This window comes from Nyctibius grandis, chromosome 11 (genome assembly GCF_013368605.1).
Source record: "Nyctibius grandis isolate bNycGra1 chromosome 11, bNycGra1.pri, whole genome shotgun sequence".
Lineage (NCBI taxonomy): Eukaryota > Metazoa > Chordata > Aves > Nyctibiiformes > Nyctibiidae > Nyctibius > Nyctibius grandis.
In genome coordinates this window covers 19201671-19217192 of record NC_090668.1, presented here as the reverse complement: position 1 = coordinate 19217192, position 15522 = coordinate 19201671, and the positions used below count along the sequence as shown (strand labels likewise).

At 48.3% G+C, this 15522-nt stretch overlaps 1 protein-coding gene across 4 annotated transcripts in view; it reads right to left on the bottom strand.

Annotated features, from left to right (window-relative positions):
* NTRK3 (neurotrophic receptor tyrosine kinase 3) overlaps nt 1-15522 on the bottom strand; it is a 212891-nt gene that overhangs the window by 89203 nt on the left and 108166 nt on the right. For all 4 annotated transcript variants that reach the window (XM_068409846.1, XM_068409847.1, XM_068409848.1 and 1 more), the window contains one exon: nt 7717-7905. In XM_068409846.1, the coding sequence (XP_068265947.1) occupies nt 7717-7905 (189 nt within the window). The remainder of the gene's footprint in view (nt 1-7716; nt 7906-15522) is intronic.

Here is a 15522-nt window from a genome sequence, read left to right as displayed (position 1 = left end):
CCAGGTACCACGGGCACATGCCCCTTGTCCCAGGAACGCAGAGGTACCCCAGCCTCCAGATACTTTCACAACAGTCAAGCATTATAAGCCTCAGTAAACTCATTAAAAAGCAAGACAAATGTTTAACTGATGGCCAAAAGAAATCAGTACCACAACTCTACCCACACGCACATACACACACCAGCTATTTTTAAAGTGATCCACAGCCAAATTCACACAGTTAATGAGCCATTAGGAGAATACTCTTGAATCCCTTTTGTCACCCCTGACACCAGCGCTGCCCAAGTTTGCAATAGCCTCAGGTCAGGCAGTGTGTCGCTACCTCTTGTCTTGCAGGGATGAAGCCAGAGGCCTGAGGAGGGTTGGCTGATGAACAGAGCCCTCCTTTCTCTGGCATGGACATTTCTTTCAGGTTTAAGAGCACCATGGTGTCAAGAGCCCTACGAGCACAATTGGATAGGGAGAAGCACCAACACCTGGGCACACAGCCAATAATGTAGGGAATGAAAACCTGCTTTATCCCTATTTCATCCCACTCCTCTCACCCTGCTACAAGAGTCTTGACTCATGCCAGACCACGGGTGAAAAGCATACCTGTGCTGCCAAGCTCTGAACACCCACTAGAAACTGGAGATGGAACCATCTTTGAAGGCTTCAGGCAATCCCTGACAGGGGAACTGCCTGGTCAGGAGCATTGTGGCATCCCTGGCTTTGCTGAGGAAAGGCAGAGCTGCGAGGGCACTCAGCAGAAATCCATGTGTGCTTCGGCTGCATCAGTTGTGAGGTGGTGATCAGTGCGTAGGTGTCACCATGCAGGAAGCTGAGCCACGGGGAATGAAGAAGAGCTGATTCAGCAAGTGTTTTATACCATGCCCATCCCACGGTGCATGGCTGAGCAGGTGAAGAACATATGCCCACGTACACAGGGATAATGGGGGGGGCGGGGGATGCTGCAAGAGCAGTGAGAGGATGTGAGCCCCTGTATGAGATGAGCTGGGGGCTGAATGCAAGACAGAGTATCAGGAGTGCACGTACACATCTTCCATGAGATGGTGCATGTCTTGGGCAGTCCAGTCCAACCCATTTGATGCAGGGATGAGGCTGCCAGGCAGTGAGAGTAGCCTGCTGTGCTAGAGCCGCTCCAAATCCTGGAGGAAACCAGCTCTGGACCTCCACTCCTCTGGCTTGTTAAGTGCTTGACAGTTGTCATATCATGGGCTCCCTTTCCGAAATCACCTCAGGCGAGCCAATCCTGCTTGCTGGCCCCACAGACATCGGGATTAAATGGTCCAAAGGAAGTGCTTTTAGGCCAGAGATGCAGCCAGAGTTTTATATGAGAAAATACTTCCCTGTCCACTCCTTCATGTCTGTTATCCAGGAGTATTTCCAACACCAGGGCAGCCTCTCTAGAGGCAGGTCAACATTAGCAGCCCAAAGCCATGTTCTGCTTGATTTAAGGGTTTCTCTTCCTCGTGGAGATCCCCATCACCAGGATCATCCCTGCCCAATGTGTCATCACCCAGCACAGCTCTGCTGTCAGCGTCACTTTCCCATGCCAGGGCTAGAGCCTGCTTGGCCCTCTTTGATCTCAGGTGTTGCTAGAAATATCTTCAGTAAACACATGTTAAAGTAACAGAGAGAGGATCTAAAACCCAAGCAGCTGCAGGAGGTAATCAGCTTGTGTGCAAACCAGGTTGGGTGCATATCACATCTGGAGCAAGGCAGGGCTGCACCACTGGCTACAGTGGCTCCTTCTAAATCAGGCAGGGGCCAGGCAGAGCCACGTTTCCCACACTGCTTTTCTTTCTCTTGGTACAACCACACAGACAACATCTGCAGAGCTGGCTGAGGGGCAAGGTATACGCAACAGATTTTGTCAGCCTTTCCAAGAAAAACTCTCATTTCTGTAGCACCATCACAGCAGGAAGGTCTGAAGGTTGACTCACTGAGCATGAGGTTGCAACTCAAAGTACAGGTCCAAGAGGCGGGATGGGCATTTTGCCTCTGCAAATGCAGGTTGGACTTCTGAGTTCTGGAAAATGTGGATATTTCTTCCACTTGCGCTTTCAGAGCTGGATGAAAAGACACAGAGCATAAAATAGCCACAGGTAAGAAAAAAACATCTGAGAGGGCTGGTAAGAGCTGAGCAGGTTGGATCAAGTCCCACTGGCCATAGGATCTCTCCTGTAAGTCAGATGTTGCAGCCTGGGCAAGGAGACGAGAAGGCAATGCTGGGTACAAGGAAAGTTCAGTTCTGCTCTGGTGGGGGACAGAAGCAGTAATTTTGGTTGCTCATACTTTTCTTCTGATACCTGCAACATCTGCTTTGGAAGCATCCAGCCAGAGCCTGTGGGGTTTCTTCAACATCCGAATCTTTTGCAGGATGTCCACATCAGCACTTGGAGCTCAGAGCAGTTTCTGTGACAGGCAACTGCAAACCAGAAGGAAGGGAAATTTGGAGGCAGAAGGTCATTGCAGGGACCTCCAATGCCTTCCACCTGCTAGCAGCTGAGCATTGAGGTCAGGGCTTTTCCACAGACACAAGCCACAAACCCGGGCTTTGTTAGGACGAATGAGGAGAAACAGAATAGAGTAGCAAAACACACAGAAATGAGTATACAGCTACTCATAGGTCCTCTTTAAATCCTCTAAATGTATCTCTCATGGGTTGACTGAGAAGGACAAGATCATAAGACAGTGAGGCACCCCAGAGCAGAAGAGTCTCGACCCACAAATGCCTACTTCGGAGAAGTAATGGGCATTGGGTCCTGCTGGAGAAGAGTCTGAGGTTTTCTTGTTAGAGGAGAGAAGAGGAAAAGAGAAGTTTGGAGAAGCTGGAGAAACAGCAGAGACCTGTGGGAGAGATCAAGACCTGTACAGCTTTGGCCCCAGGCTGGGGCACTGGGCAGCAGAGTGCTGCTGTCACTTCACACTGGGCTCAACTTCTATATTGTATGAAAATGATATTTGACAAATCCTCTTATCCCTCAGTGGAAAAAACAAAAAACAAAAGGAAAAGTTTCTTTTTTCCACTACCAACAGATTCAGTTTTCTTTTTTAGCCAAAACTGCAAAGCATTTATGGCATTTATTTTATGTTATTGTTGTTTTGGTAAAAATGGGAACATGAGCTGACCAGAAATAGAAATGCTGCATACTTTTTAGCTTCCCGTGCCCAGGATGAACAAAACACACTAGGCCAACAAAAAATAACGTACAGTGGCAAGGGTAAATAATCCTTCCCCATTTTTGTTTTCAAGACCTATCAGAAGCAGAGGTAAGGAAAACTATTTGTTTAAAAAATACGATTTTTGAAATGACCACAGTGTTCCTTTTAAACTGAACTGCAATACAAGATAAAGACAGGGTACTGAGTGAAAGAGTGCTGATGGCGCTTTTATTGTGTGATTTGCCTTGTTTTTTTTCTGAAGTACTTCTTTTTAGCCGATTACCATGTATTTACAGTTAGTGTAATTATATCTAATTACTTAATTAGCATGAATACATGTAATTACTAACTTCAAATATGTAATTATGTCAGGGCAGCCTGTAATAAATGAGGTTGAAAAAACCTCATTAGGACTATTACAGAAGGACGGCTGCTCCACCCATGCGGAGAATGCATCCCAGTCCCCAGACTGCGCCAGTCCTGGGAAACACAGCCAGCTCCGGTCGTGTCTGGCAACAACCTCCACCAAAATCAAACCACTTGCCCCAAAAGTCCAGCTTCACAGCGCTGGTGGGAGCCGAGCACCCACTGCTGGGAGGCAGACAAGGATCTGCTCCCCAGATTCATTTTCTCCATCGAGGTTTGGATTTTTTTCTCTGATTTGTGTCATTCTCAAGAAGACCTATTTTGTCGGACAAGAAATATGAGGCAACAGAACTCCAAAATGTGCTGTGGCATTTGAATAAAGCTTGACGAGATCAGATCCAAGAACTAATCTGCATCTGGTGCATTGTGCTTATAATTAATTACTAGTCAGTTACTACTATTAGAGTAAAATAATCTTCCAAAATGTTTATCTGAAACATTACTAGTCTTTTACCACAGAAATCTCCAGCTACTCATAATTACATTTGAGTTTTGCAAATTCAAATCCTGAACATTGGGAGATGGAGCTCAGGGAAGAAGTTGCTGTTACTGCCAAGCCTGCCCAGACGGACTAATAGCTATCTTCTGGATACAAATGAGGGTAGACTGGATCACGTTTTGTATTACCAAAACCCCTGACTGTAGGTTGAAGCCATGTGGTCCTACACCCTATCTCCTCATCACTTATTCTGTCCACAGTGCTTGCCACAAGTGCCATTCTTCTCCTCTCTTCTGCTTATTTCCAAATATAGAGATGCAAACTCATCATAACCTGTCACTCCTCCTGCTGACATCTGCCAAGCAGATATGCCGCTTCGTTTCTCTTCCATGTGCAAAAGATCAGGAGAAAAACACTCTTTTAGCTTATCCTGAGATCAATTTGTGGTTAGACTGTCCCCATTGCCAAGCCCTTTGCTTAACACTCCAGGTAGGGCTGAGGATGGCTGAAACAAGGGTTGGTTGCCAGCGCCCATGGCATGCTGCCCAGCATGCCATGGAGTAACAGTGTAAAGATGGTGGGAGCATCTTCTCAAAGACTCAGTGCTTCATCATGAGAAAACAGGGTACTGTAGTTTCCTCCATGGCTCTTTGAGAAGCCCTCAGTCAGGAAGGGAAAGAGGACCCTGAGCCAAGCTTGTCCCTCCTGCTCCTCTGAATCAGGTAGTAGCATAAAGTGGGCAAGAGACAACTGCAAAAATCCCAGGAAGTCATAGGTGAGAGCTGGCTCCTGCACCCTTCATCCCAGCGATGCGAGGACAGCACATGCCCAGTGAGGAACAGGTCTCCATCTCCTTGAGGACACGTTAATGAGAAGAGCCCACAGGACAGCACTGCGCAGCGGGAGCGAGAGGGGCTGCAGCTCTGCGAGCAGGGAGCTGCTCTCCATATTTCAGCTGCAATTCCATTATGCAGAGCTAAGTGGCTGGGAATAAACATCCGTCATCCCTGTGTGATAAGCGATGTTTGCTAGTATAGAGGGTGACAGAAATCTATATCACATCAATGTACTATTAATACTGCATTAAGCATATAGAGTTCGCTCTCCTCATTGCAGCACGGTAATGGGTATCGGCGTGTCCTCAACCCAGACAACATCCAAGAGCACAGGGATGCTTGCAGGAGGAAGGAAGGAAGAAAGCTTCACAATGGAGAGAGAAATTGCTTGCTGAAGATGTTGCTCTAGCAACACCTCAGTACAAAGGTGAGATGCTGGGTGCCATGGAGCACCTTTGCTCACAGCTGGACAGCAGCTCTGTGGGAGGTGGGTGGCAGGAGGGAGGTGACAGCTCGCATGAGTACAGCCTCAGCTGGGTATCGAGGCACTCCCCAGCCCAGAGAAGTTCTCTCTACAAGTGACAGCACATGAAGAAGCGTTTGTGTCCAAGCCCTGCACAGGTGGAAAGAAAAACCCTCTAGCATGAAAACCACTGGGAGAATGGGAGCAACAAATATTCTCCAGCTCAGGTTTAAGTTGAGCAGAGCACATCAGATCAAACAAACCCCTTACAGTGAAAGGTCTCCCAAGCATGGTTAATTTAAAAGGTGAATTATGAAACTTTCCAGCCTCAAGCAAAGCCACCAGTGAAGTCACAAGTTTTGTCCAAGTAAAGTCCTGGGGACTAAAATACAAGACACACACCAAATCCAACCCTGCCTGAGGTCCTGAAGCCTGGGTTTTGCCCCGTGAATGATAAGTAAATCGAAAAAATATGAGGGCTTTTAGCCTGTCAGCATCCAGCCGTGGTTTGCCTCTTGTTAGCACCGAAAGGGACTCGCCTGTGTGGGGGGTTTGGTTTCAGACCCTCTGCCTTGCAGCCCTGGGATACCTGGAGCACTCGGAGGTGGCGATTTGCCGTGGATTTCCAAGTGTGGCAGTTGTCACTAGTGCTGTATTTCTCCCCTGTGGCACCTTCCACAGGAGAAGCAGCTCCAGATGCCATCCCAAGCATCTCTGTGAACTTTTCAGATCCTAATCAAATAGTCCCCATGAAACTCTGAGGCCAAATCCTGCTGCGAGCGACTTCCCCCCACAACCCGCCCAGCTCTGACAAGCCCCACAGGGCAAACGCTCAGAGCACAACTCAGTCCTTCAAGGTTTAAGCTCTGCTACTGTACAGCTGCAACAGCACCCGTGTATGGGAATGGTGCATAGATTAAAGAGATTCGAGAGAGCACAGGAGGAGAAGGAAAAAAATAACACGGGGGAGCCCCCCCTCCCAAGCCATCAGAGTTTGTAAATCAGTTTGAGATGAGGTGCTATAAGAAATGTAAAATATATAATTAACGGCACAGACAAACCACGCTACATTCAGCTTCTCCGCTCCTGCCTCATCACCGCCCTCCTCCTCCCCTCTCTATAAACACACCAAATTTAGCACATTAAAATGAAAATCAAAGGAAAGCTGGGCGGCGTTCATTGGGTACGCCCCATCGCTCCGGCAAGCGAAGCACAGTGATAACAGCTCAGGCAGTGCCCGAAAGGGCTGCCCCGGGGACACCTCCTTCCCCTGATGTGAGGAGCGGTGGCCGGGGAGCAGCACGCTCCTGCTGAGCACTTAATGTTGAATGAGTGTCCCCAGGATCAGCCTCCTCCCTGTTTCCAGGGGCTGAGTTACGTCTCCTGCACTCATGAACCAGCAGCAGCCAAGCGGAGGGCAGGGGCGACTCCAGCGCAGCACTCCCTGCTTCTGGCTGGCCACACAGACAGCACAAACAGGGGTTTTTTTCCCCCCTTTCTTTTAGAAGCTTTTTTTTTTTTTCCAGTTCTACCTGGCACCAAGACCCACCAAAAGGTTAGGAGAGGAACGTTATCCAAACCTCCTGCATTGCTCAGCTTGCGTCTCAGAGCTGGGAGAACTCAACTACTGGCTGCGAGCTGTGTGTCGGGGAAGCTGCATCTCACCGCTCACATGGGAAGCAGTGCCAGGACTCCCAGAAAAGCATCCTTTTACCCAGTGCTTTTCTTTTATGCTCAGAATTTAGGAACAGAAAACAGACCTCTTGATCACCACCTGCTAGTCTAATGAGCCCGGTTCATAACCCAGATTTATACAGGGAAGATGCAAAAGCTTTACAGAAGCCCATGAAAATAAGACATCCAGCACCGAAGCCTCCTGTTCTTTATCTCCACACATCTGCCCCATCTATGGCCACATGTCCTGAGCTTCTCCCTGGCCCAGCAGGGAGCCCCATGGCTGGGAAACTGCTGGAGGAGGAAGGGGAGGCAGGTCCTTTCCCCAGCCAGGCAGGGATCACATCTATTCCCGTGCTCCCAGCTCACGCCTGGGACCTTACACTCAGAGCCAACAAGGCAGAGACATGCTTCAAATAGCACTTTCAGGCAAAGGGGGGAAGGTGACTGGTGGGTGGCAGAGGGAGGGTGAAGGGAGGTGAAGGTGAGGGTGGAAAGTCTTCTCTGAAAGCACCTACATGTATGTTGTGATTTCTGAGACCTGAGATTCACTTTGGTTTCTGGACCATACCAAGACCCACTCTCCTCAAAAACCTCCTTCTCTTCTTCCTCATCCTCTTAACCTCTTCCCTCCTCACCCTTTTTCCCCCCCGTCCCCGCAGCCCATCCCCTGGTCCTTGCAGGGGGCTCCGGACAGATCGGGCACTCACACGTGTCTGGCTTGTGGCAGTTGTGACCTTGTCGGAAGTACTGGGGGTTCTCGATGACGGGAATGCGGGTCATGCCGATCACCACTGTGTCCGGGCCAGCGTCCAGGGACGAGGGTGTCGTGATGCCGTGGTTGATGTGGTGGAGGGGACTGGCTGAATCCTCCTCTCCGCTGATCACTGCCACGGGACCTGCAAACACCATGCACATCCATCAGGCACAATAGGGGAAAAGGGACCCGCGAGCCCTGCTGACCATGTGGGTACGGATCACTGTGGGTTGGCAGTGGATCACCACCAGCCCCCGGACAAGATGCTTGTCCTAACACCCCTGGCAGTTGGCCCATCCCCAGGCATCTTGTATGGACGCCTCAAGTTTTCTTTCCTGGTTTTGGGGTACCAGGCTGACAATCCTGCAGTGGTTAGAGTAGCTATAGGTGACACCACAGCAGAGGTGAGTGCTACACAAAGTCCTCTCCTAGGGCTGTCACAAGATAGATCAGTCACTGTGGTGCCTGTACACCCTGGCACCATGAGCTTGTCAGAATACATAAGTGAGCTTAGACTGGAGAAACATCACCCTCTAAGAAGATCTATTTCACCCCAAACCCATATTCACACCATTTCTCTTGCCCAACGTGTCACCCATCTTGTCTCCCTCACTCCAGTTTCACTCAGGCACACACATGGAGACTTTCAGTCAGGCTGATACCTGTAGGGACACGTGACATACTGGAACAGATCTTGCTCAGCTCATGCAGCATCCCACCACCCCCACCACAAATGGCAACATCTCTCCCTTACCCTCCTGACCACGAAAAGCTCACAACACCATCAGACAGACAAGGAATAAGGCAAAGTAGTCAACCCCCCCAGGATGGGAGTAATGGGAGTTTCCCATCCCTCCACAGCCTCTCTGGTGTTCACTATTTGCTCTCACTGGAGCAAAGACACAGAGGGAGTTTCCCATGAGAGGAGTCCTGTGCCATGCTGGCACCCCTTGAAGGCCACAGGCACACAAGCATGGCAGAGAGGAGAGGCTCCAGCAAAATATGGAGAAGTCAGCACCACAAACTTTAGGCTGAGCTGCAACAAACCCAGAAGATTCCCTCCTCCTTGTCTCCTCTAATTCACCTCCCATCATCTCAAGTACTTCTTAACTCCCAATTCCCCATCTACTGTTTGCTCATGGGACCTGTTATTGATCCCTGCCAGGCTGAGAGGGACCTGATAGAGAGCTCGAAGTGGTCCCTCTGCACTGGCCCCTGTGCAAAGTCCTGAAGTCACTGTTCCGTGAGCATGGAGCCCTCAGCACCCACCTCCATGGTCAATGCACACAAGAGACCTTCCTACTCCCTAAGGATCTCAGCATCCACCAGCACCCCAGCCAAACACTGCCTTCCTGGGCAGGTCTATGTGCCTCCCTCAAGTCCCACAGCACCCACTGATGCATCCTTGTCTACCTCCACGGAGCAGGTCCCCAAAACACCAGTATGCCCAAATGCCCCCACTTCGATCTCCCTCCTGCAGACGGCCAGCCAGCAACCGTGCTCCAGCTCCTTCAGCTTCCTGACCCAGCCATGACTCCTTACATCCAAGTGCCTGCTCCCAAGAGAATCACTGCTCTAATCTTGCGCTAACCAATGGCAGGCTTGTTCCCATAGGTAAAATAAAGTGATGAGGGAAAGAACATCCATACCTGAGAGCCAAGGCCTGCTTCCCACACAGAGCTATTTCACAATATTCAGCTGTACCCCAATTTTTGGCTTATGCTTTATTTTATTTTTAGATCTTATAACTTCAGCCAAAGCTGAAAACCTCAGGGGACATCAGGCATTAATACATTATTCCCCACTTCCATCTATTCTCACCCATCCTGGGGTCTGACCTGCCAGCCAACATCACAAACACCTCCATCATGAGGTAAAACCCTTTAATCCATGCTGCAGTTCACGCTGTGTAAACACAGGATCCTGAGGAGCTGGCCAATGTGGGTACCGCACTGCAACCTTCCATGAGGACCTCCCTTATATATTCACACGGGAAGAAAAACCCCCCTCAACTAGAGATGCTCCTTTTCTCCTGTCTGGGTGCTACCAGGGGTTACCAGAAGCTCAAGCAAAACCAAGCAGAGATGCTGCACTGATGCTTCAAACCTGTTCAGAGAAGCCTGTCTTTTACCTACATTGGATAGAAAACGCCTCTCTCCCATCAGTAATCTACTTCTAATTGCACTATTACTTTATTATGTAGCACTAGCAACAAAAGAGGGGAGTCTTCAAGCCATTTTACACTCCGGAGCTTCTGGGAGGACAGGGTGAACACTTGCTCCATGCAGTCATTCTGCCTGCATTAATCTAGTCTGAAGGCTGCTCATTTTTGGAGCTTCAAGTATCATTTGTTCTTCCAAGCGGGATATAATAAAGTTATTGTGTAATTAGCAGAGTCCTTGCAGCTGTGACAGGTGTTTTAGTCACAAGGAAAAAAAAGTCTCTCCCTTTATTGTGAATTCCTTCTGGCAGGTTCTGGCTTTTTTCTATGTTACTCCCTGAGCCCATGTAACTCCCAGCTTTTGAGGTGCAAAGGCAAAATTCAGCTCCTGCCACAAGATGCCTCTGGTGGGACTACACACGCTGTATTTCTCCAAACACAAAAAGCAAACAGGCAATTTCGGTTCAAATGACTTTTGTTCTTTCACATTGTCAAGTCTCTGCATGCAAACCAGGAGGACTGGGTTTTGCACAGTGCACACATCCCTTTGGCCGTACCCTGCACCGCTGGCCAGCCCGGCTGCGGTGGGAAGAGGAGACCTCCGCATTTCAAGGTGTAGTTCAAAAAATGAGTCATAAAAATATCAGCTAGTATAGACTGGTGTAAATAACTTGAGGCTTCACCAGTGCATTTTCCAGATAAGGTTAAAGGAAAAAAATGAGTAAAAAGAAAAAGAGAGTACAGATTTTAAGATTTAGGTTTACCTTTCACTTGACAGAGAAATGCGCAGAGGGACATAGAAAAGAAGTCAGTTTTGTACTGTAAAAATGCAGAATAATATTCAAGGGTAGCCTGGGGTAACTCCTGATATAGCATCCTATGACCTTACAGCACAATATAAAATATTTTGGAGATCCTCTGAAATTTAAAATCTAAACCCAGTGATGCAGCAGTTGTTACCGTGAATAACTCAGCCTGTGCTATGGACAAACATACTGTGGATATCAACCATAAAAAGAGTCTATTTGTTAATACTTTAAGAAGCCTTTGTACGTTCTGAGCATCGAACATGTCACATCTATACTCTGAAAGGCATGCGATGCCTCTCCTTCCATCCAAGCAGGGGTCTCACCAGCCAGCAGCATCCACACTGCTTGCAAAGGCAGAGTTTAGCTGCCCTCCATGCTAAGCCCATGCAGGTTTCCTGCCAGGGGAGCAATGTCAGCAACAGTGATGGAACCACAGAGCTGCAGGGAAAGGCTGGGGAGATATAAAGGATGCCCCAGGTGTACCCCTGGGCGAGGAGGTGGTCAGCTATGCTCCAGCCCAGTGGTACAGCGACTGCCAACCTGCCCCTTTGCAAAGTCAGCAGGAGAGTCAACCACAACAACTAGAAAATGTGTATCAAAATGAATCTGATGTTAATCAAAGAGCAGCAAGGCAGCTTGAGAACATTGTCTTTTGGAAACATCACAAGGAGCAATGCTGTTGTCCCTTCCCTCCCACAGCTCCTCTACAGCCAACTCCTCTTTCCCAAGAAAGAAGCCTCATTCAAGCACCACCGTTCCCAGCCTCGTCTCCACCCTCTTTTCTCCGTCAGCCTCCCAGTCAGGCTATGCTCCATCCATCACAGCAATGTTCCCACTCTTCTTACTTTGCATCCATCCTGATACTATCATCTCTGCAAATACTGAGCAAATACTCTTCCAGATTGCACCAAAATCTCTGCTTTTCAGAAAATCTCCTACCATTCTCTAGTCAGCACTCTTCCCTGTGGCTAAATTGGAGTTTGGCTTGATGTTTTCCTTCATCTCCTTGTTTATTTGGAAGCTCTATGAACTAGGATACACCTTTTATTCCATATCTGTGAATCACCTAGTTCATTCACAGTGTTACATGGACAACTTGTTACTTAACAAAAATAAAGCAAATAACAATAAATAGCTTAGGAAGCCCCTGTTTGCATGATCATATCATAATTGTAAATCATTTATCAAGGCTAAGAGCTATAGTTTCTGATAAAACATAGGCTCGGGAATATAGGGTACTTTATATAAACAATCACAGATTAGAGAAGATAAGATAATGGTCACTTCATACATATCCGTAACATAATGAATGCTCCACGCCAGACAGGTGAAGAAACAACAAAAACTCCAGCTTGCTATCACAGTAACCTCTCCACAGCAACAAAAATGATCAAAGGTTTAGAAAACATGACCTCCAAGGAAAAACTGAAAGAATTATGCTTTGTGTTGAGAGGAGAAGACTGAAGGGCCACGTGATAACAGCCTTTAAATACGTAAAAGGTTGCAGCAAAGAGAAATATAATAGCTGTTCTCCATGTCCACTGGGGATAAAACAAGAAATAATAGGTTTAAATTGCACTGAGGGAGATTAGGGTTCGAATGTTTTCCCTAATGCCCAGCAGTACGGGTGGTTGAGCACTGGAACAGATAACCCAGGGATGCTGCAGGGGCTCAGCCTGGGAAGGGAAAGGTTGAAGAAACTTCTTTCAAGGATGGTTTGGCTACAGGGCCTGATGCTGCTCAGAGCCCTCCCAGGCTGCAGCACTTTTCACCTGCAAAGAGCCCTCAGCAAGAAGTGCCCTTCCCTTTTTGATGCTTCCAAAGAAACTCCAAGCAGGGACCTCAGCAGCGCTGCAGACCAGGTTTGGGCAGCATCTGAGGCACCGTGGGTGCAGCCCTGGAAGGGGATGGGGCCATGGTCTCTCCAATATGGTTTAAGAAAGGACAACTCCATCCACATCCCAGGCCATGTGCTCAGGATAGAAACAGAGTTTGCTGAAGCAGAGAGCAATGAAACGAGTGCCCAGGGCTGCAAGGCAATCCCCCTCTCGCCACCCATGCCTTCGGGAGCTGTCACTCAGAACATCATTTTTTGATCAAAAATGACCACTGCAAGAGCTAATTGTGCCATCCACATTTGCCTGTGTAATATAAAGGAGCCATATAATTAACCTACTTAATTAGGAACTGTATATGACCCGTAACTAGAAAAAAAAAAATGCTCTCCTAGTAAAGTGGGTCACCACACATTGTACAGCAAGCGCTAAAGCAGACCTCATTAAACTCCAATATATATTATATATAAAATCCTCTCCTCCTCTGACTTCAAACCTCTGTTGGCACATCCATATTTCCCTGATCTTTATCTTAAATGCTGTTCTTCAAAGGGCCATATCACTGACTGGCAAGTAGTTAATTCCAAGGCAGGATCTCTCAGCCTAGCTTTACAACTCAGAGCTATACATACACACGTACGCATTTATTTTCAACGCAGATCAAAAACTAACCCCAAACTTCAGCTTATCAGGAAAATAAACAAATAAAAAAAAAGTTTAAAAAAATTCCAACCTTTTGCCGGAGCTGAAATCAAACCACCCCCCAGGACTGATCTCTGCACCAGCAAGGAAAGGAACTGAAACTCATAAAAAAATAAGCAAAAGCACAACAAATACAATTAAAAATCTAGCCATGCTCAGAGCGAGATTGCATTTACTGTCTCGTAAAGAAAGCCTTGCCCTATCAAGCAAACAGAAGAAAATCAATTTCTTAATTTTTATTGGCAGATGTGGGCACAGGGCCAAGTTAGTGCTCGGTGCCTGCGTGGGACCTGCTTGGAGCCAGACTGCTGTGGGCTCCAGCCCATCCCTTGCCCTCCCGCAGTGGGAAGCAGCCGCTTCTCTTCATCCCCAGGGTTGCCAATACCAATCACAGAATGGTCCCATCACACAGCACCTCTTTCCCTGGGCTGCAGCAGATCCCTCAACTTGTACAAAACGCTGGGCTTTGACCTGAGACCCTCCTAATCCCAGCTCCATGCACTTGCTTTGTCACCACCACCTCAACCACGTCCAAGCAGCTTTTCTCACACCTGGACAGCTCATTTCTGTCTCCCTGCCCCAAATTCACCCCAGGTTGTCCCCACATCCTTGCACAACCCCTGTAACATGCCATAGGAGCTGGAGGACATTGCTGGAGAGGCTAGCCTATACAGCACAACTCTTGCTCAAACCATGCCATGGCTGGCTGTGGAGCCTGCAAAGGTGCTGACCCTTCCTCTGCCATGGCCCGTGGGGTGCAAACTCTCCCATCAGCTTTTTGGGGAAACAGCACATATAAAAAGTCATATCCTTGAGCTTTGCAGGCAGATGAAGACTCCAAGAACCAAAATTTGAGCTCTCAAATGGGTCTCCTCCAAACCCTCAGCTTCCTGCCCCTCCAGCAGCAAAGGCAGGAGAAAATGGCCAAGCAGCAATCCATTTTCCCCTCTCCTGAACAAGGTGATGGGTTTGGAGTCCTGACCATCTCGAGGAGCTGAAGATCCCACTGACCTTCGTGGTAGGAGCGAGGGGCAAGTCCAGGGGCTCTGCACACATCATCCCTCGGGTTGGACATGTGGCTCTTCCCCCACCCTGCTGCCACCTTCCACCCTCTTATAAATTGCAAATGTATTATCATATAAAAAAGGGCTGTCAGATCTGTTGTCAGTGAGCAATCCTCAAAGCCCTTCAAGATCTTTCCCGATGAAACAGCCTGTCAAAATGCTGCCGTTCACAAAAGCCCCTTTCCCTCTTTACATATTGACATTTCCTCTCTCGAGTTTTTCAGGTGTTTGCAGGGGGAGAAGGCAGCTCTCACTGCAAAAGAGGGGCCACAGCAGCCCTGTGCATGCTCCCCTCGCCCATTCCAGCCTCCAGCCACGGAGGCAGTCCGGGTATGGAGCATCACTCCAACCCCCTTGAGGATCCCCCCAAACCTCTCCCACTCCTCCCATGTCCTTTCCTCCCCCCTCTCCTTTCTCTGGTTTATTTATAGAGCTTAGACGTGAATCCCGTAATCACTCACACTCAGGAATGGAAACATTAAGATCAAATCATATAAAATATAAAGTCAATGCATATGACGGCACAAATACATAAATCCAGCAGAACAAGGAACAGAAAATGCTTACAGTAAAAACAACGAGACAATCTGATAATTAAAAAGGGAGGGATCTGACAAGCCAGGGCCATGTGTGACAGCAAAGCCAGCCAGCACCCGCAGGAAGGCAAAGCAGGAATTTTTACATCTAGGCTTAAAGCTCCCAGCCCAGCAGTACCAAACCTCTTCAGGTCAGAAAGCGTATAACCAGGAAAGGGACTGCAAACAGGGCACAGGGGTAACCAGGAGAACATTTTGGATCCTGCAACGTGAGGATCTGTTGACTTTTTAAGTATTGACTAAGCCAATGCCTTCTCCCATGTAACAGGGGATGGGTAGTGGGAAGCCATTTCCTTTGACAACAGGACAAGGCTTTCACTGCTGAGGTCAGGTGAAACAACAAGTTCGTAGTGCAGGCAACAGAAAAGGAAGAAAAACGTGTTTTATATGATTGTCACTGCAGGGATGAAGAACAGTATTCTGTCTGGCAGTGCCAGTGCTGACATTGAGACCACCCCCAGTCACCTTCCACCATTCCCCCCACCCACCCTCCCTCATTCACAGGTCACAAGCAGATTTTCCCCCACTACCAGGCATGCATGCTTCCCATGGGATGGGAGGAGCCAGCTGGGGCCCAACACATCCATCCCTG